This window comes from Aphelocoma coerulescens, chromosome 12 (assembly GCF_041296385.1).
Source record: "Aphelocoma coerulescens isolate FSJ_1873_10779 chromosome 12, UR_Acoe_1.0, whole genome shotgun sequence".
Classification (NCBI taxonomy): Eukaryota; Metazoa; Chordata; class Aves; order Passeriformes; family Corvidae; genus Aphelocoma; species Aphelocoma coerulescens.
The window spans coordinates 714,273-736,723 of NC_091026.1; the positions used below are offsets into that span (position 1 = coordinate 714,273).

The 22,451-nt window shown below is 45.4% G+C and overlaps 1 protein-coding gene across 2 annotated transcripts in view; it reads left to right on the forward strand.

Annotated features, from left to right (window-relative positions):
* The window catches only part of PHF2 (PHD finger protein 2), a 60,802-nt gene that overhangs the window by 31,953 nt on the left and 6,398 nt on the right, over nucleotides 1-22,451 (forward strand). For both annotated transcript variants that reach the window (XM_069027827.1, XM_069027828.1), the window contains exons 3-18: nucleotides 1,689-1,803; nucleotides 4,152-4,312; nucleotides 4,816-4,957; nucleotides 7,323-7,509; nucleotides 8,064-8,226; nucleotides 9,496-9,583; nucleotides 10,144-10,250; nucleotides 11,327-11,418; nucleotides 11,821-11,910; nucleotides 12,675-13,037; nucleotides 13,822-13,941; nucleotides 14,923-15,041; nucleotides 15,376-15,554; nucleotides 15,762-15,835; nucleotides 17,049-17,206; nucleotides 21,820-22,097. In XM_069027827.1, coding sequence (XP_068883928.1) covers nucleotides 1,689-1,803; nucleotides 4,152-4,312; nucleotides 4,816-4,957; nucleotides 7,323-7,509; nucleotides 8,064-8,226; nucleotides 9,496-9,583; nucleotides 10,144-10,250; nucleotides 11,327-11,418; nucleotides 11,821-11,910; nucleotides 12,675-13,037; nucleotides 13,822-13,941; nucleotides 14,923-15,041; nucleotides 15,376-15,554; nucleotides 15,762-15,835; nucleotides 17,049-17,206; nucleotides 21,820-22,097 — 2,436 coding nt within the window. The remainder of the gene's footprint in view (nucleotides 1-1,688; nucleotides 1,804-4,151; nucleotides 4,313-4,815; nucleotides 4,958-7,322; nucleotides 7,510-8,063; nucleotides 8,227-9,495; nucleotides 9,584-10,143; nucleotides 10,251-11,326; nucleotides 11,419-11,820; nucleotides 11,911-12,674; nucleotides 13,038-13,821; nucleotides 13,942-14,922; nucleotides 15,042-15,375; nucleotides 15,555-15,761; nucleotides 15,836-17,048; nucleotides 17,207-21,819; nucleotides 22,098-22,451) is intronic.

The following is a 22,451-nucleotide window of genomic DNA, read 5'->3' on the forward strand; positions in this document are numbered from 1 at the left end:
TGACACTCTGTGCTATCTGAAGGGTAATAAAGGAACGTGCTTAGAGGATAAGCTCTTTAATTTTCCTGTGGCAAGTGACACCTCTTTCCCTGGGACTTGCACTCAGAGTGCAAGTGCAATCAGCACACTCGTGGTGTTGATTCAGATGTGCTGAGAGGGGGAGGAGGCGGAGGCTGGAAAGGGAGGGAGAGGAGGAAGGTTTGGCATTCAAGCCAGGCTTGTTTCCTTTGTTACCAGGAGCATTGAATTAATACACTAAGCCTGAGAGTCATTAAGATAAAGAACTAGCAGCTTTAATGAATATCTCCAGCTAGGCTGGAGCCTGCATGGAACTAATAAACCCAACATGCTTTGTGCAAAACCTGGGATGGACTCACTGGGAGACGTCTTTCTTTGAGTTATTCCAGGGTTGTGGTCGGGAAAGCAAAGTTTGCTCTTTCCAAATCTCATGTATTATAGCTCTGGCCTCCAGATTCCTTTCCTAATGGAAAAGTGTGTGGATCTGTGTGCATGCAAAGAGTGAGGAGTGGGTGCCATCCGTGGGGAATCTGCTGCCTTCCCTCGCTGTTTTGATAAGAGGTCTGGACTTGGGGTGAAATACTGAGTTTCACGATGTGAAACAAGGGTGGAAAATGAAAGTACTATGTGACATATGAAAATTCTATTAACAGAGGCTTTAAAGGATAGAAATATGGAAAAAACCAGTTTCCTACCAAAGTGAGTTTCTCTGGACACGCTGTGGAAGCAGGAACAGCTGAGGGAGACAGTGCTGACTCAGGGAAAAAGCGGGACCAGTTTTTCTTGCTTTGTGTTATCCGGCTGTCAGAGGCAGGGTAAAACCACACTGAAACCTGACTGACTCACCTGTGCTCATTGCTGCTGGCCCTTTATCCCTGATGGACTGTCCTGTGTGTCCATCCCTCACTGGGAGCACAGTCAAGGGGCCTCAATCTGTCATCAGCTGCAGGTCTGAGCCGCAATAAATTCCCTTCCCTGCAATTCTAGCAACTAACTCCTTTTCCTTTTCCTTTTCCTTTTCCTTTTCCTTTTCCTTTTCCTTTTCCTTTTCCTTTTCCTTTTCCTTTTCCTTTTCCTTTTCCTTTTCCTTTTCCTTTTCCTTTTCCTTTTCCTTTTCCTCTCCCTCTCCCTCTCCCTCTCCCTCTCCCTCTCCCTCTCCCTCTCCCTCTCCCTCTTCCCCTTCCCTCCCCTCCCCTTCCCTGTCCATGCTGTGTGCAGGGCACAGCTAAAATCCCATCAAACAATGGTCAGATCTGGCACTGCTGGACAGAGCTTTAGGCTGAGGCAATTCCTGACAAATGCACTTGCACAGATCCATTCTGCAGGCTGTGCCACGGGGCTTCCTGGGAGTTTCCTGCCGAGGATGAGGGTCAGTGTGGCGAGCCCAAGGTGTCCAGAGATGGTGTTTGTGTGAGGCTGTGCAGCTCAGCAATTACCCAACTGCTGCCCTTGTGCTCCCAAACGCTCACTGCTCACTCTGTAACGCATCTTCAGCTGCACCACAATTGTCTAATGGGGCATTGAGAGCAATATTAAAATCTGCAGGGCACCATTGGGGGGGTTCCCTCCACTCTGCTCGTGTGAGAAATTAAGTGAAGATTTGTCCTTCTTGCCAATGTCTCAATAATTATCTTCAACTTAACATAGCTGTCCAATTCATTCATTTTCAGTGAAAAAGAAAAGAAATTGGCACAAGCATGATACTGGCCAGACAACAGAGGTCAAGCCTGTACAGAACGGGAGCCAGGTGTTTATAAAAGAGCTTCGAAGTCGGACGTTTCCCAGGTGGGTTTTGGGTGTGGACGGGACGCAGGGGCAGTGCTGGTACTGCCGGGTCCTGTGAGGCTGGGGATGGGCTGTGCTGCAGGCATTGCACAGTACTGATGATTAAATCAGTGCTGTTTGGTTGCAGATGTCCCAGGTTCTTCCTTTTTTTGCATTTGTGCAGCTGTACTCGGATCGCTCAGCTGAGCCCAGTTCCGGTGGATTTCCACAGATGCTAGGATTTGGGAAGGCAAGAATCATGGAATCATGGAATGGCCTGGGTGGGGAGGGACTTTAAGGCCCATTTCATACCACCACTGCCATGGGCAGGGACACCTCCCACTGTCCCAGGGTGCTCCAAGCCCCAGTGTCCAGCCTGGCCTTGGGCACTGCCAGGGATCCAGGGGCAGCCCCAGCTGCTCTGGGAACCTGTGCCAGGGCCTGCCCATCCTCACAGGGATTCCAAACATTGGATTCTAAGCATCCAATCTAAATCTTTCCTAGTTTAAAACTCTTCTCCCTTGTCCTACCACTATCTGCCTCTGTAGAAAGTCACTCCTGCTGTTTTTTATAAGCCCCCTTTAGGCACTGAAAGTGGTTCTAAGATTTCCCCAGAGCCTTCTCTTCTCCAGGCTGATACAGAGTGTGTTTGGCTCCTAGAACATCCACTTTTACAAGAAACTAACCCACTTATTGCATAGAATTCTCCAGTTCTCAAAATTCTAATGACTTTGCTGAAGTCTGTCCCCATCTTGGACAGAACAACGACATGCTCAGTTGCTGGGTGACAAAGGCTCTCTCACTGGGGTAATGAATGGTGCTAATTGTTAAGTGACATGTCCCACATGTTATTAGGCTGCTCCACAGCCATTTGCGAGAGCGATCATTTTCTTTTGGCTCTTCAATGTAGGCTGTAGCCAAATAAATCCTTAATTATTAATAACTAATTATTTTAGAAGAATCCTTGGGGAGTGGCAAAGTAAACACAGAACTTCTTCCTTTTTATGAGAATTTAATTTCACATTTAATTTAAGATACTAGTCTTCGGCTGAAGGTAAAAACTGACAATAATTCTGGAAGGTGTTTTGCAGCTTTTATGGATGTGTTTTGCTGAGCTCAGAATCCAGCATTTTTACTCACCTGGCTATTTTTATTGGGGCCTGCAAGGTTTTATATCTTTGCTGTTTATATATATATATATTTTTTTTTTTTGTAATTTGTAATTTGACAGGTTGCACAGCTCATTTTAAAAAAGATTTATAGCCCAGGCAGACTGATTTCAGTAACCTCAGGTGGCCTCTGAGACTTCAGTCACACATACAGGATCTCTGAGTCACTCCAAAATTGTTATAAATAATACAGCCCCCTGTTTTTTCTCTTTGTTTCTCATTACTGCGTGCATAAGAAAATCCTGCTGCCAAATGAAATCTCCTGAGACAGAAGGGTTTGTAGCACAAAGATATGCCTGCAAGATCCGGGCCTCGGACACGAAGTCTTGTGGAGAAATTTTGTCCTCCAAAGCAAACGAATGAGATGTGCAGATGTGGCAGGCCAGGCCTGGGCACTCGTCACCCGGAGGGTGCTGGGGGGGAAAGGGGGCTTGGACCAGGAGCATCGTTGCTGGCTCCCAGCACAGGGCAGAGAACAACAACCCCCAGTGAGGGCTTGGGAGGGTCTCAGGTCAAAAGGAGCACGAAAGAGAGCAAAGAGGCAAAAAATATAATTTGTGTTGTTCTGCTCTAAAATGTTTAATACCAAAATAGCACCAGAATGGCAAGAGTGGCAGTGATGACAATTAAATTGATTCTTCCTTGTGAGGGGGGGGAGGCCCTGGCACAGGGTGCCCAGAGCAGCTGTGGCTGCCCCTGGATCCCTGGCAGTGTCCAAGGCCAGGCTGGAACAACCTGGGACAGTGGAAGGTATCCCTGCCAACTCAAAAGGATCTGCAGAATATTTCCTGAGCACGTTATTCGACTGCTTTAAAATGACTTGCAGAGCATTCCTAGGGCTGTTTATTTGAGATTGGGTAATGTTTTTAATCTTACCTTCTTTAGAGTGAAACGTTTAACACTAATTCCTTTAGCATTGATCACTGGTAGCTCGACTGATCCTACAGCTGAGGAAAACGGTCTTTTACTGAAAGATGTTATTTTAAGACTTCCCAGTAGTTGGAGCATGAGGCTTGAGTGATTGATGTTGCATGATTCTATTGTGCCCTTCATGCTTTGGAATAGATGGGGTTCTGGCTTATGTACCTAATTTGCATACAATTCCTTTTTCATAGTGCCCTCCTTTCAGCAGTGAAGCGCAGAGCATTCCAAACTCAGCGTGGAAGCCCCTCACCATTGAATCTGTGTTTGTTTTTGCAGTGCTGAAGACATAGTGGTGAAAGTGCCAGGCAGCCAGCTGACAGCAGAGTATCTGGAGGAGAAGGGCTTTGCAGAGCCCATCCTGGTGCCCAAGAAGGACGGGCTGGGCCTGGCTGTGCCTGCCCCCACCTTCTACGTCAGCGACGTCGAAAACTACGTTGGTGGGTACTGGCATTGGACTGCTCGGAGCTCAGCTGCTTTTTAGAAATAATTAGTTGTATAGAAAATTGTAAAATAAATTGTAAAATATTGTCTGTGCCGTGAGCTGTGCTGGTTTTGGTGTTTGTTATGTAGTGGGAGCTTGTAGTTAGGAATTAAGTCATTCTTGTTGTGTGTAGCAGGGTGGCAGTGAGGCTGAGCCAGCCTGCACTGCTCTCCACAGCTCTGCTTGAGAGGTAACAGCCAAAGTATACCAAGGAATGGTTTTCCCAGGGATGTGACTGCAAAAGCACCATTTGATGGGTATTTATGTACATACACATCTTTCACACATGTGTGTCTATGTGGGTACACACACAAGCAACAGGGAGGGTCCAAGGGCTGAAAAGGTCAGAAAATCAGAAGATTGAGGTGTTTCTGGACAGGTTACCTCACCCCCAAGCATAGAAAAGGGGGCAAGGCAGGCTGTCCATCAACCTCTCTTCTTCACTGAATTCACGTGCAGGGCCAGAGCGCAGTGTGGATGTCACTGATGTCACCAAGCAGAAAGATTGCAAGATGAAGCTCAAGGAGTTTGTGGATTACTACTACAGCACAAACAGGAAAAGGGTCTTAAATGTCACAAACCTGGAGTTCTCTGACACCAGGTAAGGGTCCAGCCTGCTGCACAGTAATTACTACAGATTTATTTTGATTTATAATTTGTATTTAATGTATTATTTTGTATATAACATTTATCTATGCAATAATATAGCTGTACACTATACTATGGGTTTACTTTTGAATTATATTACTATTACTTACATAGAGTTACATACAAATTACAATTTTAAATTACTGAACCCCACATTGTATCTGGGATACATGGCTTGGGTCAGCCTCTGCCTTCCCCAGTGCTTTTCTTCTTTAGGGAACATTGTTTAACCATGGGGTAGCAGCTTCTGGTTGCTCTGACTTTAGGTGTAGAGTAACATGTCACTGGGTGTCCTTTGAGGAGAATAACTTTGGAATTTAGTTATAATTCTGTAATCCTACAACATGTGTTGTAGTTCTGGTTTCAGTGCTTTTGCCAGGTAACCTGTGGTCTGCCTGGCAGCAGCTCAGGGTCAGGGTGATGCTGACTTCCCAATGGCAGGCTGGGGGTGATGATGCAGATCAGAGGGATATTAGGAAGAAAATCCTCTCAGTGAGGGTGGGCAGGCCCTGGCACAGGATGCCCAGAGCAGCTGTGGCTGCCCCTGGATCCCTGTCAGTGTTCAAGGCCAGGTGGGACATTGGGGCTTGGAGCACCCTGGGACAGTGGAAGGTGTCCCTGTCCATGGACTAGATGGGAATGAGGTGATCTTTAGGGTCCCTTCCAGCCCAAACCATCCTGTGATTCCATGATTAGCTGATGTCAGTGCTGAGGGCACTGCCTGGTGCTCTCTGTAGCTGTGCTGCCATAACTGAGCCGTGCTTTCCTTGCAGCAGTGGGCAGGGGCACATATGAGATATGGATCATCAAAACAGTTCAGGTCATTTTCACAGGCCCTGTAGTCCTCTGGGGTAGCTGAGGCTTCCAGAAGGGAATCCAGAAGGGATCCTTTTGCATACGAACATGCTACACGGGCAATAATGAATGTCAGCAGAAAAACAAAGAATGGTTGTTTTGGGGAGCATTCTGCTTCAGCACGAAGGCTTAAAAACGAAGGCTGGTGGATAATGACAAGCTCATTTTCCCAGGCATTCCCCTGATCCCTGTAGCTGGGATTTAGTGGCGCACACCCACTGCTGCAGAGAGCAGCTCTACCCACGGCAGGTTTGAGACCACCGGGATCCTCGGCAGAGATTTTTTCAGCTTTCTGCCATTATCCCCAAATAATGAGATGTCTTTTCTCCTGAAGGACTGCTGGAGCTGTCGTTCATACACTGCTAATCTAGACATTAATAGCAAATATTTTATTTCTTAGCATAGACAGTGACAGTTTAATTGAATGCACAGCTCCATCTTCCGTGCCATGGAAATGGAGCTGTTGTCATCAGGGCTTGACACTGAGCACAGATGACATGTGGGAGCATTTAGTATCAGTTTGAAGTGCAGAGACTCTTACTGATGTGGTATTTCAGAGTGTCTAGCAGTGAATCTCACCTCCTGCACTATCAGCCCAAATTTTGAACTATTTGAATCTAAAATTTAGCACATTCTGGGATGAAACACTTAATAGCTGGTTGTCATGCCACTGCATTGTCTTAGCTGTGACTATAGTATATGTTATATATTTGATAAAAACATAACATATGAATGATATAAATAAATAAATAGGAACATATGTTCAATGTGAATGAAGATAACAATTTGTATAAATTTAGATACATATCCAGTAAGAGTATGTTCCTAATGTAAATAAATAGATTCATTCATATGAATTATGGAAATATATATAATAAATTTTGAATTTTAAATATATTCACAGTATCAACCCAAATTAGACTTTTTCCTTCTTCTGAGTTTTTAATATAATTTAGTCAATCTAAATAAGATCTCTGATTTTCAGCATCAGATCAAGACTTATTTATCCATAAGCATTAATGTTATTGTTATTTGGTTTATTAATATTAAGCTTAAGTTGCTAATTTTTAAGGTTTATCAGATGATTTCTGTCAAAGGGCACACATTTCACCTTCTCTTCTGAAGGGGGCTGGAAAGGTGACTGTGGTAACAGGAGCGCTGGTACCTGAGCCTGCGCAGCAAGAGGCAGGGGCTGGAAAACTACAAACAGAAAATATTTGATCATAGATGATACTGCTGAAAGAAGGCAAAGGATTGCTGTTAAGTCATCACACTTAAAAACCCTAAAATCTCTGTCTGTAAACAGTTTTTCCCAATTTTGTGAATGAAGAGCAGTTCCACTGCCACGAGAGGAGCTGCTCCAGTTTGCCATGCAAGTGTTAATCACACCCTCCTCTTGCTGTACCGGGGTCCTTGTGCTCCATTTTAAAAGCTGCCTGTTTGTTCTCCATTCTCTCTGTAAGGATGTCCAGCTTTGTAGAGCCTCCTGATATCGTTAAGAAACTGTCCTGGGTGGAAAATTATTGGCCTGATGATGCTCTGCTGGCTAAGCCCAAAGTGACCAAGTACTGCCTGATCTGTGTGAAGGACAGCTACACTGACTTCCACATAGACTCTGGGGGGGCTTCTGCCTGGTACCACGTGCTGAAGGTGAGGGAGTCTGGCTTTTGGGTGTATCTAGTACCAAACTCAGTTTTATACACAAAGATCATCATAAAATTCTCTCCAAAATTCAGCTCTCAGGTTTTTTGGTCATTGTCCTGTTGTATCTGAGCCTTAACTGCTCTTGTGGGTGCACTCCCAGCAGTGCCAGGGTCTCCTGAGTGAGGAAGCACTTGGAGCATGGAAGTCCTCTGTGTATTTTCTCTCTATTAGGATTTTAATATTTGTTTAGTGCCTTCTGCACATACATCACCCCAGGCCTTAAAGACACCACGTCCTGTGTTTGCAGTGTGATGGAGCCTGGCACCGTAAACCATTTTTACCATCACTCCCACAAATCTGAGCAGATGTGGCCAGCTGTGATTTAATTATTTCAGCCCTTCTGTACAAAGCTGACTAATTAATTTGATTTAAATACTGCCCAAATACACGTTACATGTATACTTAGATAAATATTTGTGTGTGTGTGTCTCTATGTGTGTGTGCCAGTGCAGTGTTGTTTGGTTTGGCTGCTCGTTGCTAATTTTATATTTCTAATTCAGGGAGAAAAGATCTTTTATCTCATCAAACCAGCCTCTGCAAATATTTCTCTGTATGAACGCTGGCAGTCAGCAGCAAATCACAGTGAGATGTTTTTTGCAGACCAAGTAGATAAATGCTACAAATGCACCGTTAAACAAGGCCAGACACTCTTCATCCCATCAGGTGAGCAGGCTGGGGCAGGAGGCTTTCCTCATCCTTTAGAGTAGCACATCCAAAACGCCAGAGGGCTGGGATTTGACAACTTTCTCTGACAAAGTACGAAGTCTAATTCTCAGTAGAGGTTTTATTTCATGTGCTTACAAACAAAACAAAACAAAGCAGAACTTTTACTGCTTTCTATTAGTATTTTAGCAGCCTTTTAAAAGTAAAACAAATAGGTAGAGTGTTCCACTCAGGGTCTAGCTGGGTTTTTGTAACTCATGAGTTCTCTTTCCATATTCACCATGACATTGGTGCTTTCTGACATCCAGCAGACAGTTTACATTGAATGAATTTGCATTCTGACCACGGCACCCCCAAATCCTTGTCACAGACAATAATCCCGTGACACTCAGGAACTACAGGTGCCTGCACGAGTGTGAACATGCGTTTATTGTTGCACATGGAGCCAAAGACCTTGGTGTCACAGATTTTTATGGGTTAGTTGATAGACTCAGGCTTTCACTGGATATTGGGGATGGTGCATTTTGTTTTTCTTGGTTCCTGGGAGGATCTCCATGAGGACAGTGAGTTAATCAGAAAATAGTGGAGGGCTTGAAATGAACACAATTCTGCTCCAGCCCGTCTCCCTCACCTTCCTCTCACCATGGACAATAATTTCCTCATTTGCATTGCTGTTTCCAGCCCTCTCTGTTACCTGTTGAAACTGGGGCAGGGACTTTCTGTCCCTCTGTGTGCATTTAAATGAAGCAGAGCCCCCCTGAGCCTTAATCTGAGTGCCGGCAGTGACAGCAACCAGTGCTCAGGAGCACTGGTAGTGACCCACAGTGTGTGAATAGATTCTTGCACCAAACATTTACACACTTGAATTTTACCTTGAGTGTAAGAAGTGGAAAGTAGGTGTTTCTTTTATGACCATCTGTGGAGCAGATGGTGGAACAAACACAGAGCAATTTATAGAGAGTCACTAACTTGAGTAGATTTTTGTATGAAAATACGTGTTTGGAAAACACCTGATTCTGACACTGTGATAAAGCACATGTCAGGAGCTGTTACAGGGTTTTGTGGAGACAGGAAAGCAGCTGCCATTATGTAGCAAAACAAGGAAGGGACCAGAGGCAGCTTTGTTCGAAGTGTGTGTGGTTCTGGGGCTGGGCTGTGCAAGTACCTAGGGAGTAAGGTGCTCAGTGAAGTACAGACATCATGTTGGGATTAAAATCTGTGGTACTGGCATTCAAGATTTTGTCTTGAGGACTCTTCTTTATCTTTTAGGTTGGATTTATGCAACTCTAACACCAGTAGACTGCCTGGCCTTTGCAGGACATTTTCTACACAGTCTGAGCGTGGAAATGCAGATGAGGTAATCTTCCTTTAAAATCCAAAGTTGTGTAGAGGCTCAGTTTTTAATAAATCAGTAATAACGAATCATTGATGGTAACTTCGGTGTAGCTCTTGGGCAGTTTTGGATGGTGCACCTGCCTTTGTCCCCTCTGGCTGTGTTCCCTCGTGCTAATCTCTCCTGAGCTGTCCTTACAGCTGTTACACAGTGCACGGGAGGATACCTGAGGTGCCTGGCTTGATGTGGCCACATCCTGAGGGAAGAACTGTTGCAAACTGCCTGGAGTTTTACCCTGGCACCTGCCATTCATTGCTGGATAAGCCCCGACCTGCTCAGCTGGGCTCTCTGCCCAGTGTCAGACAATGCAAGCAGTTCTTTACTAACTCTGGGTAAATAATGCAATAAAACCATCATACATCTGTATCTCAGTATTTTACTAGTGCTGTCATGTTTTGCTTTTGGCCTGACGCCAGCCTACTTGGCAGCAGGACACAGAGGGGACACACTGCAAAGTGACCCTGGGACTTCTGGGACACACTCATACTCTGAGATGCTCAGGTTCCTGTGGCTTTGTCTTGCAGGGCATATGAAGTAGAAAGGCGATTGAAAATTGTCAGCCTGACCCAGTTTCCAAACTTTGAAACGGCGTGTTGGTATATGGGGAAGCATCTACTAGAGAAATTCAAAGGTAAAACTGCATTTCCTTTTCTGCCTTGATGGCTCAGCTTTGGGGTCTGAGGAAGGTTACCCTGAATTTATGCTGATGTCCACATAAAGGGTGAACAGGTGGCCCAAACTGGTCTTGTTAGTGTTTGAAAACTGCTCTGAGCATACCAGCAGAACATGCTGCTCTGGCCCAGCTCACCCTGAACCTCCTGCCATCACGCTCTGGGGGGGACTCGAGCTGTCCCTCTTACTGTGCCTAAGGGAAGCTTTAAACTGCTTTACCAAATGATGTAAAGTTCACTTTAGATTCGAGTTGCCTGTCAGTCTGGATTCACTCCCTGTTTCAGCCGAGTGAGCCGCGGGCTCGGTCAGCCCGAGGCGCAGAGCAGCCCTCCCCTCTCCCTGCACCCCACGGGTCCTGGCTGGAGTACGAGGGCAGGTCTCGTGGGCAGGGGCCACAGGAGCATCAGGCACGTGGCCAGCAGGAGCACTGGGAATTAAACCCAAGTTTTCTATGCAGTTCAAACGCTTCCAAATCCGATTCCTGCAGAGTTGATCCAAACATCCATGTGTAAATGTTCTTTACAGATTCGGCCTTGCTTTGCTCTTTGCCTCCGTTTCTCCTACTATGAAATGTGTCCAGAGACACCCACCAGATCCTTCTATAACAAGAAAAATGTATATCATTAATCCACAAGGTGCTTTTTCAGAATTCAGTCAGAGTCACAGGACCACTGATGGCTCCTTTTTATTCCCAGAGCCTGGGATGGGTGCCCATGGAAGTTAGCTTGGGAATGGGAGCGGGGGGAGCCAAAGCCCTGCCAATGTAGCCTGAACTGACAGGAGCACAGGGTGGGAAGGCTCAGCTGGATCTGGGAGAATACAGTAGAAGTATTGGTATACCAATTGTGTATGGTATTGTATATACCAATACAGTAGAAGTATTGCTTATTACCATCAGGTTGTAGCAGGGATTCATTTGAGTTAACTCAAAGAGTTAACTTCAGCTTTCCCAGTTGCAGTTTTCACATTAAATGCTTACTGTAAACAACTGTAGCTCTCAGGGGTTGAATGACACTGGGTTATTTCTCTGCTTAGGTTTGCATAAAGCTGGACAACAACCTCCTGCTCATCTCCTTCAAGGAGCAAAGATTCTCAATGGTGCTTTCAGGTCGTGGACTAAAAAACAGGTAGGAGAAGCAGCCTGGATTAATATTCTGTGTTTGTCAGTTGCTGGAGCAGAGAGGAAGTTCTGGAACAAATAACATGTCCATTGCAAAACATCCAGTTCTAAGATGCCAAAGAGAAGGGATTGGGAGAGCTAGGGGTGAGCAAAGTAATGTTGCAGTTGTGAAAATGCAATAATGTCTGAAAAAAAGATTATTGACTTTGTTGATCTGTTGGAACACTTAGAGTAACATCCAGAACAGGGGGGAAAAGAAAAGGTTTTTCTTATTTGAACATCTAATGCAGTCAAGATTGATTTCAATACATAGGAAAAAAATGGATGAGTCACTTCAAGAGGGTTTTTTTGTTTTTGTTTTTGAAGAAAACATGCACAGAAACAGCAGTTTGGCTTTGTTGTGTTTTAGGCTTTAGCAGAGCATGAAGATGAACTACCAGAAAACTTCAAACCAGCACAACTTATCAAGGACCTTGCCAAAGAAATAAGATTAAGTGAGGTTTGTGCTGTTTTTGTAATATTTACTGTATTGGGGGTCTAGGCTATAAAATGCATGGAGGCATCATCCTTTGAGTGTGGTACCATGTCCCACTGGCTGGAGAGGTGTGACAGCAAGAGGTGACCACAGCTGATTCAGTTCCTTTAGGAAGACATTGTGCTACATTCCACCCTGTTTCTAACCACATCCAGAGACCTCAAAACTGAAATCTATCTTGTCCTTTGATCCTCTCTGATGTAGTATTTAAGTTTTCTGATTGTCAGAATGGCAAGTTAAGCAGAAACTAATTTATTTTTGATTAGTCAGTGTTAATTCTAATTGGGCAGCTATTTTACCGCTAATTTTTCCCGAGGGCATGAAATGTGATTCTGCTATATTTATCACATCAGAATTACATGGAAAGGGTTTTTGCTCAAGCTGATCAGCATTTTAAGCAGAAGACTGTTCATTTTATCCATGCTGTGTGGACAGGATGTTGAACAGTCCCATGTGATGGTACAACCCAGTGAGAGTTACATTCCCTATCAGGCCTCTGGAGCTACTCCAGGCCAGACTTGAGGAATGTGGAGGTGGGAGCTGGGGGTGGGAATTGGTGAGCAGAGCTTTCCTGTGGCCTTGGTCAGCCTGACCTGTGCTGCACATCCCCCTCCATCACATCTTTGGGGGTCTTTGGGGTTTGTTTCTCCACCTAACGGAGGGTGCAGGTGAATATCCAAAATGGGACAGGTGTGTCTGAACACCTTCTGTTTTGTGCCAACCCACAGAACGCTTCAAAAGCCAGCAAAGCAGACACGAGTGCCAACACCACGGCCGAGGAGGTCTGTCCTGTGGAGAAGGAGGAGGCTCCATCGCCCGTCCAGGTCACCCCTCCGCCCCCTCCTGTAGAAAAGCTCCCTAAAAAAAAGACTCCCAAAACTGTGAAAACCCCCAAACAACTCAAGCCATCCAAACCCCCAAAGCCTCCCAAGCCCCCAAAACCTCCCAAAACACCGAAAGTGAAGGGAGAAGGCAAAAAGAAAGGAAAGAAGGTGAAGGAGAGCCCACCACCAGCCATCCCCAACCTCGACCTGCTGGAGGCACACACGAAGGAGGCTCTGACCAAGATCGAGACGCCAAAGAAGGGGAAGGTGGGTCATGTTCTAACCTCTCCCTCTTCTCCCACCCTCAGAGAGATAAAATCACTCCATAAGTCTCATGCAGAAAGTAGTGTGTGCAGCACATTGTGAAACCCTGGCTCTGCAGAAGCAAAGGGAAGGTTTGTAACTGCTGCCTCATTGCCCTCCTTTCACCCAGCTTTGGATTTGATTTGAGTGTTTGCTTGGCTATTCACTGATATGGAGCCTCCCAGAAACCCACTGATATCAAGAGGTGTCAGTGATGAAAGAACTTGTCTCTGAAGTGTCTCATCTGCCTGAGATGTTGCTCCAGAATGAGTGACTGACAATAGAACAGTTGTTTTCTTCCACTTTTGCCCGTATAGGACAAGTTTCTTTTTGATGTCCTTTAATTCTGATGCCCTTTAATTCAGCATGAATTTTGCGAGTGGTTTCAGTAGGGGCCAGGATCCATCAAGGCACTGACAGAGGAATGGTTGTACACTGTTTGTGAAGAAATATCCATAAATCTTTCCTAAAACGTTTCTGAAGTTCTAACAGTTTGTGTGCAGTTTGTGAAACCTGTCATGGGGTGACAGACAGGGAGAGGAGTATGTTGGTGTATCAGGGAGAAGTGCAGCTGCTCTTCTGCAGACTCTGAAGGAGCAATAATTGATTGAATCTCAGTTTGGGGTTCAAAAAGAATAAATGGGAGTTTTCACAAATATATCACGTTATTTTCCATATGAAGCCCGTGTTTCTGACATGCCAACACTCCATCCTCATTCAGAGGACTTTTTCCTGACTTTTTTCCCAGGCTGCAAAGACTGTTTTAAGTGTTCCCAATAAGGAATCTGCAAGCAAGCAGAATGAGGTGGAGAAATTTGAAGTTCGAGAGCAAAATAAAAGCAAAACAGAAGCCAAATGGAAATATAAGGTAATGCCTCCTGTTAAATTCTGCCACACAAGGTTAAGCCAAGGGTAGAGAATTGTTTATGGCTCTGCCTAAGCAGAGAGAATGAGGCACCAACTTTCAGTTCCCAAAGAAAAGAAAATTAAGCAGAAAATAATCAATTAATCCCTGATAAAGGGAGAGGGGGTGGATGGATTCTTGTGCTGAATTGTCCATTTGTCTGTAGTGACACCAAACTGGTAACAGTGAGATGGTTCAGTGTTGATCTCTTTTGTGATCCTTGCTCTGACACAGTCCTACTACTTTAAGTCTGAAATCAATAACTCATGAGAAATTAACAACTAATCAATAATTAACTAATAGCTAATAATCAAGAACTAATTTTAATGGCATAAAATTAGAATTAATGAAATCTGAATTATGCCCCATGGATTAAAAGCTTGCCTTCCTTGAGGGCTAATGCAGGGAGAGTGAAATTCACTCACAAAATAGAACATTTTGTCTGCAGGGAAAATTTAATAGGGTTTTTGATAAGGGAAAATTTAACAGGCTTTCTCACTGAAATAGCTGTTCGTTGTGAAGCTCTAGTGGGAAAGGTACAAACAAATTCTCCTGTTACAAAATCCTCTGTTGCTTGCTACCTTTGGGGTAACTTATTTGGATATTGGGAAGAAATACTGCGAAATATTGAAATAGTGAGGATGGGCAGGCCCTGGCACAGGGTGCCCAGAGCAGCTGTGGCTGCCCCTGGATCCCTGGCAGTGCCCAAGGCCAGGTTGGACATTGGGGCTGGGAGCAGCCTGGGACAGTGGAAGGTGTCCCTGCCATGGCAGGGGTGGCACTGGGTGGGCTTGAAGGCCCCTCCAACCCAAACCATTCTGTGATTCCAGGATTCTATTTCTGTCTGCCTAAAGATGAATAGATTATGAGGATACCTGGGAAGCTGAAACATAAATGACTCATTTAACTGATTGACTTATTTTGTTTTGGTCTTTTGATTTTCAGAACAGTAAACCTGATTCACTTCTAAAAATGGAAGAGGAACACAAATTGGAAAAGACGCCTTTATCAGGAAATAAGGACAACAAATTCACATTCTCTTTCTCTAATAAGAAATTGCTTGGGTAAGTAAAAACATGACAACACACATCAACTAAAAAAAAATTTGAAAGGTCATTATTAATATTTTTTATACAAGAGGATGAAAATCTGCCTTTCTGGTCAATGTAGAAAATATCCTATCACTAAATCTACTTCTAGTGCTCTGGTCAGAATCCTATTTTGAGATATAAATTGTAGGGTCAGAAATGTGTTTGTAAAATTATTCTAATTGCTTTGGCACCCCTGAAAGAATTCAATTTGACTGAGATTTCTGCATAGAGATACTCATTATCTGTCAAGTCACAAGGTGTTTTCTACTCAGAGTGTTGTTACTGATTTGTAAATACTTTTTTTCAGTTCAAAGGGTGTCAAAACCCATCTGAATACCAGCGTGTTTGGGTCACTGCAGAATTTTAAAGAGGACAAGGCCAAACCCGTACGGGATGAATATGAATATGTGTCAGATGATGGTGAACTAAAAATTGATGAGTTTCCAATCAGAAGAAAGAAAAACACTGCAAAAAGAGAACTGCCCTGTAAGGATATTTCCTGGTTTGTCTTTACCTGCTCAACAAAGTCTTTGGTGGTGATTGTCCGAAACAATCAACATAGGCTTTAAAATCTGTGTGATTTATATTGAACCAAGCCATGTCTTACCTGTCAGTCAAATGCAAGTGGAATAGAAGGGCTGGTTTTTGAAGGGAAAAAACCCATGACTTCTTTGTTTCTTTTTATTTACTCAGTTTTATCAGATAAAAAGGAAGCCCTGCAGCACACTCCTGTTAAGAAGCCAAAGGTGGAGTCGGTACCATACAAGGTATGAGGTTATTGTACCTTCACGAGGAGGCACTCCTAGAACATGAGGCTCTTTGGGGTCCTTTCCAACCCAAACCATTCTGAGATTCTATTCCTGTGATGTAGCACCTAAAGTGTTTGTTTTCCATCACTTGGCAGAGTCTCTCTGCCCATTATGGGCTGAAATCTAGAACACTACTGACCCAGATGAGCCCAGCCCAGTCCCTGCAGTGTCAGTGAGCCTGGCTGTAGCTCACCTGCAGCAGTGGGACAGCCCAGGTGTGAGTTTGCTCTGTGTTAGCACTGAAGCTCAGTGCTGGAAATAAAATGACATTAAAACTAAACATTTTACCCAGCTGTGGTTAATACAAATTCATATTCTAACACCTGAATAAATCAGAAAAACCAAAATAGTTTATTAAGACAGAACCAAAGATGACCAAGATGTTTGGCCTTAAGTAGTAAGGAATTCTTTTCACCCTGGATTGTCTCTGGGACAGTCTGGAGGAAGTGCAGACCTCTTTGTCCGAGTCAGTACCTGAGGTCTGGGGCCAGTGGTGCTGGAGCCTAAGGAGGGAGTCCCTGGAGGCAACAGACTGGCATCCAAGCAGTAAGGGCTGGTGCTGTAGCAGCCTGAAAGCAGGGCAGGAAGGGGGGAGAAACTTGTTTTATTAGACACCAGACTACAGTGCTTAGAGATCTCAGCCCCAGAGAGACGGTCGGATGTAGGCAGCTCCTTCCAGGGCCTCACATGACACTGTCCCTACACATCTGTCCCATTCCTCTGTTTGATCTTCCCAGTCTGCTGCTCTGGGGATGGCAGGGTGGGTCTGTCCCTGTGTCTGGGCTGTCACTATTAATGGTCCTGTGCCTGCTGCAGGTCCGGGCTGGCAGAGCCCTTTCCTCTCCTAGAGGGTCATGGTCTGCAGAGCAGGAGCAGGGCTGGGAAGGCAACACAGCCCCTGGAAACACTACTGTTAAAGGGGATTCGTCCCATGAACAGGATTAGATCTCAAAGCTTTGGAGGGGGAAAGAAAAGCCTACCATGCCTACAGGCTGCAAGGAAATGGACTTTTATCATGTACTTGTTTTTGGTTTTTTTTTTGTTTAAAGAAAGCAAACTCCAGAGGCTAGCTCTGTGTCTTTGGAGGAGCAGCAGGCTGCAGGAATGATTGTTCTTATGGACCAGCTCAGTGAGTTTCCACCTTTTTTGAGCCCTTTCCTTGTTTTTGCAGAGCGAGGACTCATCAGATGAAGATTTGCTCCACATTGACACGGAGGCAAAGCCAGGACGCAATTCCAAAGTAAAGAAAGAGAGTGGAAGTTCAGCAGGAATTCTTGATCTTTTGCAGGCAAGCAAGGAAGTTGGGGGTTTAGAGTATAACACCAACAGGTACGCACCAAGGGATGCTTTTCCCTCTTACCTGTGAACAAAATTCCTCTTTTGTGGTTGTGTGTGAGTGAGAATGAATTGTGCAGCTTGGTAACTGCTTTTCCTCCAGTCAGCGAACTCTTCCTTTTTCCTGTGATCTGGAGGGAGAGGTAGGTAAGATTTTGGTGGCATAATTTGAACAAAGAGAGGATTTCACATCTGTAGATGCTGAGCATCAGTTTTAGCAATAATGGTGTAATAGATGAATCATTGAAAAGGAGGAGAGAGTTCACTGACTGCAGTTTGAGGGTGGGAGTTATGGTTTTTAATGTAGTGAGAATGTAACAAAGTAATCGAAATGGCCACCATTCCTCCCATGAGGCATTCTAAGGTGCCACAAATTCCAGGTGTTTGAAAGAAGGATATAGGAAAGTATCTACCCTTGCTCCCTTCTCTGGTTATCATTCTTCTTCCCACGAAGAAATAAGGCAGTGGGAAGTGATTGGGTGAACACCTCTGCTTTCCTACAGATGGGGGGCACATGGAATCTCCTCTCAGTTCTCTTCTTATCTCTAGTGGTGATGAAAAAGGCCAGTGATTTTACAATCAAGGCACATAATCACTGCACCTCTGCAGAAGGCTTCTCTTGACACAGCTGCTATTTCTAGAGATGAGATCTGATCTCCATTTAGTCCTGGTTTGCCTCTCTTGCTGCCCCTTCCCTGGCAAGGAGGGGTTGACCAAACAGCCACCTCCTGTGGTGGGGGAGAGCATGGGGAGAGGTGTCCATGTCTGCAGCATTTAGGAAATCGAGTACTTTTTATTGTCTGAGATCAGCTGGGTCAGTGGTTCTGGATTTTCCTGATCTCTTCAGATTTGGCCCCAACTCTGGTCCTGCTCTTCAAAAGAAATAATCAAATTAACGCTTGTCTGTTTGACCATCCCTGTGAATTCCTTTTCCATTCTGCATTATGGTTCATAATGGGATGAGTTTTATGTTGATTTTACAGCTACATTTTGGCAGGTCATTAGACACATCAAAAAATAGTTAGGTGTGTCTAATGCTGTAATAAAGTTGCCAGGTTAATAAAACTCCCATGCTGGAAGTTTGATATAAAAAAAGAAAATTTACCAACTATTATAAGAACTCAAAGAAATCTTCCCTGGCCTTGTGTACACTGCTGCCCATTCTGTGGATAACACAGCTCACTGCATGCTTTGAAATGGTCCTTGACAGTTCTCTGGCAATTTTGCTGTCTGCAAGGGGTTAAACTGCCAGAATGGAGCAGGACTCAGGCCTTTGCTTTCCCCCCTCAGCCTGGGCACTGTACCCAGGGTGTTTGAAGGGTCTGTGGTTTCTGAAATCAAAGTCGCACACACGGTCCCGTCGCCAGACTTGGCTGGGTTTTACTGCACCGTGTGGGGTGGTTCAGTGGGAATGTGTCATATCAATGCTGGCTCTGGGATAAACACTGGGTTTTGGCAGTGTCTGCTACATCTTGATTGGAAAAAGCCCCTGGTAAATGTAATTACTGTGTTTCATTTCATAATTACGCTCGGCTTTTTAAATGGCCGTAACGTGCTTTTTAAAAATGAAACGGAGGAAACACGATATGCAAACACACTGTGTTGCAACATGATGCCCGTGTGGTCACGTCTGCCTCTCAGGAACAATTGCCATCTTTCTCTACTGGCAAGGCAGATTAAGGACAGGGAATGTGTGTGTTTATAGATGTGTATGTGTACATCGTGGGTGCTGCACAGAGCGGCTGTGCAGGTGGGATCTCCTCTCACACCAGCAGTCTGCGCATGCATCCCTGTCAGACCAGTGCTGGAGCTGCTGGATCCCAAGCAGTCACTTGGGAAGCAGGTCAGGGCTTTTTGTGGTAGTGACCTTATCTGAATTATGGGAAACTTTATTCTGTAAAGTACTGGGCTGTCACTAGCAGCTGGCCACCCCAGAGGCCCTGATGGCATTACCTAGGTTGCCCTAGGGAGCTGCAGCTCAGCTACGTGTGTCAGTAAGGCCAGGAGAGGGAAGGACAGAGCTCCTGCAGAAAGGCTGCTGTGAATGTGGGAACAGGCTGGAAAAACTGAAATGGAATATGGAAAAAGCTTGGAGGGCTGGTCATCACCTGATCTTGAAAGGAGCAAAATTACTTTTTTTGTCCAGGTCTGATTCAAAAATGGAAGAAAACACGGGGTTTGTACTTGAAATTATTGGAGTTCCATACTTTTATACAACTCTGACTTCCACAGAGCCACCACTCAATCAGTAATATTCTGCTGTTTCTAAATATGAGGATACAGATAGAAGACTCAGTAATTGCAGATGGAAGGAAGGAGATGATCTGCCTAGAGAGGGTGAATCCTTGGAGAGAGATGGCAGTGGTAGAATTGGTGGTGAAGAGCGAGGCACCGACTCCCTACATGATATCCTGCATGATGCAGGGTGTTGGGACCGTTCCTGTGCCCAGCTCACTGAGGAGGTGCAGCCTGAGTCCGTCAGTGCCGTTGTTCCTGTGCCCAGCACAGCTGTTTGCCTGGTCCCCCTGCTCTGGCATGTGATCTTGGCACACCCCACAGTCCCCCTGAGCTTCCTTTTCTCCAGGATGAGCCCCCCAGCTCCCTCAGCCACTCCTGGTGCTCCAGACCCTTCCCCACATCTGCTCGCTTCTGTGGACACACTCCAGCCCCTCAATGTCCTTCTTGTCAAGAGGAGCCCAAAACTGACCCCAGGGTTCCAGGTGTGGCCTCAGCAGTGCCAGTGCAGGGGATAGGCACTGCCCTGGTCCTGCTGCACACCAGTGCTGCCACAAGCCAGACAAAGGCACAGACCACTGCCAGTGTGTCTGTTAGAGTGTCCTCCTCTCTGTGCCTCCACAACAGCAGCTGACAGCCTGAGGACAGGAAAACAAGGCTGCTGGGCTGGAGGCAGATCTGAGCTATCCCCCAGTGCTGCCTCCTGTGTATTTGGAGGTGGCTGTGGGGATAGAGCAGGGGCAGGAGAACTTTGGTTGCTTTGTTCCTGCTCCAATGCTCGAGTGTTTTTTATAAGCCATAATTGTAACTCTCTGGTAGGTTACTTTCATAAATGTGGTTTTTTAAAAATCATTGCTGAAGTACAGAAAGGAGATATGGCTCTTCCAGAGCTTCAAAATTGCTTCCTGAGTCTTCTTGAATTTTTTTTGGCTTAGAAAGCTGAAATATTCCTGATGGAAGCACACCAGGCACGTGTCCTAATGAGAAACACTCTGCCCCATGTGCTGCTCTGTCTCTGAGACATTTCCCCCTTTTCAGGTTGGTGTTTGACTCTCAGAACCACTGTTTTTGATCATATCCCACCATTTATTTGTTGGAGTTTGTGTTGCTTAAGGCAGTTCCTCTCTGATCTGCCCATTTAGTGGTCAGTATTTGATGGTCTGTTTGCAGTGTTTTGAGAGTCCAGCGTTTGGAAAAACAGTTCAGGGAAAAAGACTGGAAGAAAATATGATAATTCCTTGTAGATGATGCAAAATATTCCTTCGCCAGGGAGAAGGCAGAGGAGAAGGCATGATATCAGAGGGATTTACATGGCTCTTTCCTAAATAAGTTTTCTGATGTTCTTCTATTTGTTGAGTTGTGAACGAACACGACAAGTCTTAACTCATTTTCAGGATTATGAATAAATGCCATTAGAGCCCAGAAACTTCCTTTAAGGTCTTGTACATTATTCAGAGCCCAGATTAAGCTCAACTAGGAGAAAGTGACATGGTGCTGTTAATTCTCTTGTATGTTTGTGGCTTCTATTGCACAACAAATGCATAACAAGTGTAACAAATATTGCCACAAAAAGGTTTTTTTGCATTTCACTGCTTGCCCAAACTCCAAAGTTCTGGAAATATTGGATGATATGTTCTGCCAGTCTCAGAATTAATTTCCAGCAGCTCCTGGAGTGGTGGAAGCCCATGGCATGAACTGGAACCAAAGACTTCCAGGCAGTTTGGAGCAGAGCCCCTCACAACATCCCCCAGCAGTGCTGATGCATAAGCTCTCCTTTGACAGGAGATGGTAGTATAGATTATAAATAACACTATTAAAATATGATGATGATGAGGAGGATGATTTGGTAGTATAGAAAAATAGCATTAAAGATAGGTAGGTAGGTAGGTAGGTAGGTAGGTAGGTAGGTAGGTAGGTAGGGAGATAGATAGATAGATAGATAGATAGATAGATAGATAGATAGATAGATATTAAAAGATGATGACGATGAAGAGGAGGAGGATGATGATGATAGTTGGTAGTAGAGACACTGTGCTGTTAGAAATTCTGCTGTGGGCTTTGGGAAGTTCCCTGAGCCCTGCCCAGAGCGCTGACAGCCCCCAGGGGCCTGCCCACACCTCCCTGGCTCCTGGGCCATCACCCCCCATATCTGAGGTGCTGTCTGTGGTTCCATAAAATTCTTCTGTTCCATAAAGTTCCATAAAAACTTCTGTTCCATAAAATTCCCCACTGGGCCTGGTGGTATGTCCAGCTACTCAGAGGAATCAGGGACTCTCTCCTAGCAAAACTGCCATGGAAGGAGTGAGCTGTCTGGAGGGGTTGGTGTTTCTGGAATCACTGAGCTCCCTGGTGTTTCTTCCTGTGTCCCACAGCCAGCCACCTGCCTCCCCCAGCACGCAGGAAGCCATCCAGGGCATGCTCTCCATGGCAAACCTCCAGGCCTCGGAGTCCTGCCTTCAGACATCGTGGGGCACCAATCAGGCCAAGAACAACTCCTTCTCCACACAAAACTCGAAAAAAACTGGTGGTGGTGGCAACAAAAACACCGGGAAGCGGCTACTGAAGAAAAGCACAAAGAACAGCATCGACATCGAGGATTACGATGAGGACCAGGACCACTTGGATGCCTGCTTTAAGGACTCGGATTACGGTGAGTAGGAGGGAAGCAGAGTGAGGGTGTGCCTGGGGTTGCATGGACCACCTGTGAGTGTTGGCAAATGCCCTCTGCTTGTGGCACTTCCTCCTGCTCGGCCGCCCTGCGATCGGCCGGGGGTGTGCGCAGGAGCAGCGCACGGAACGGGATCTGCACACCAAAGGAAGCAAAGACCATGGGACAGCAGACTGGCTGCAGAGCCCAGGGTCATACCACCATCCAGGCAGGCTGGATTTGAAGCATGGCACAGTGAGAAACTCTCGAGAAAGATGGAGAGCCCCCAAAACTGCAGCAGTCAACCCAGAAATGGGGGACTGCCCCAGAAATGTGGGTCAGGTACTGCTACTTGTG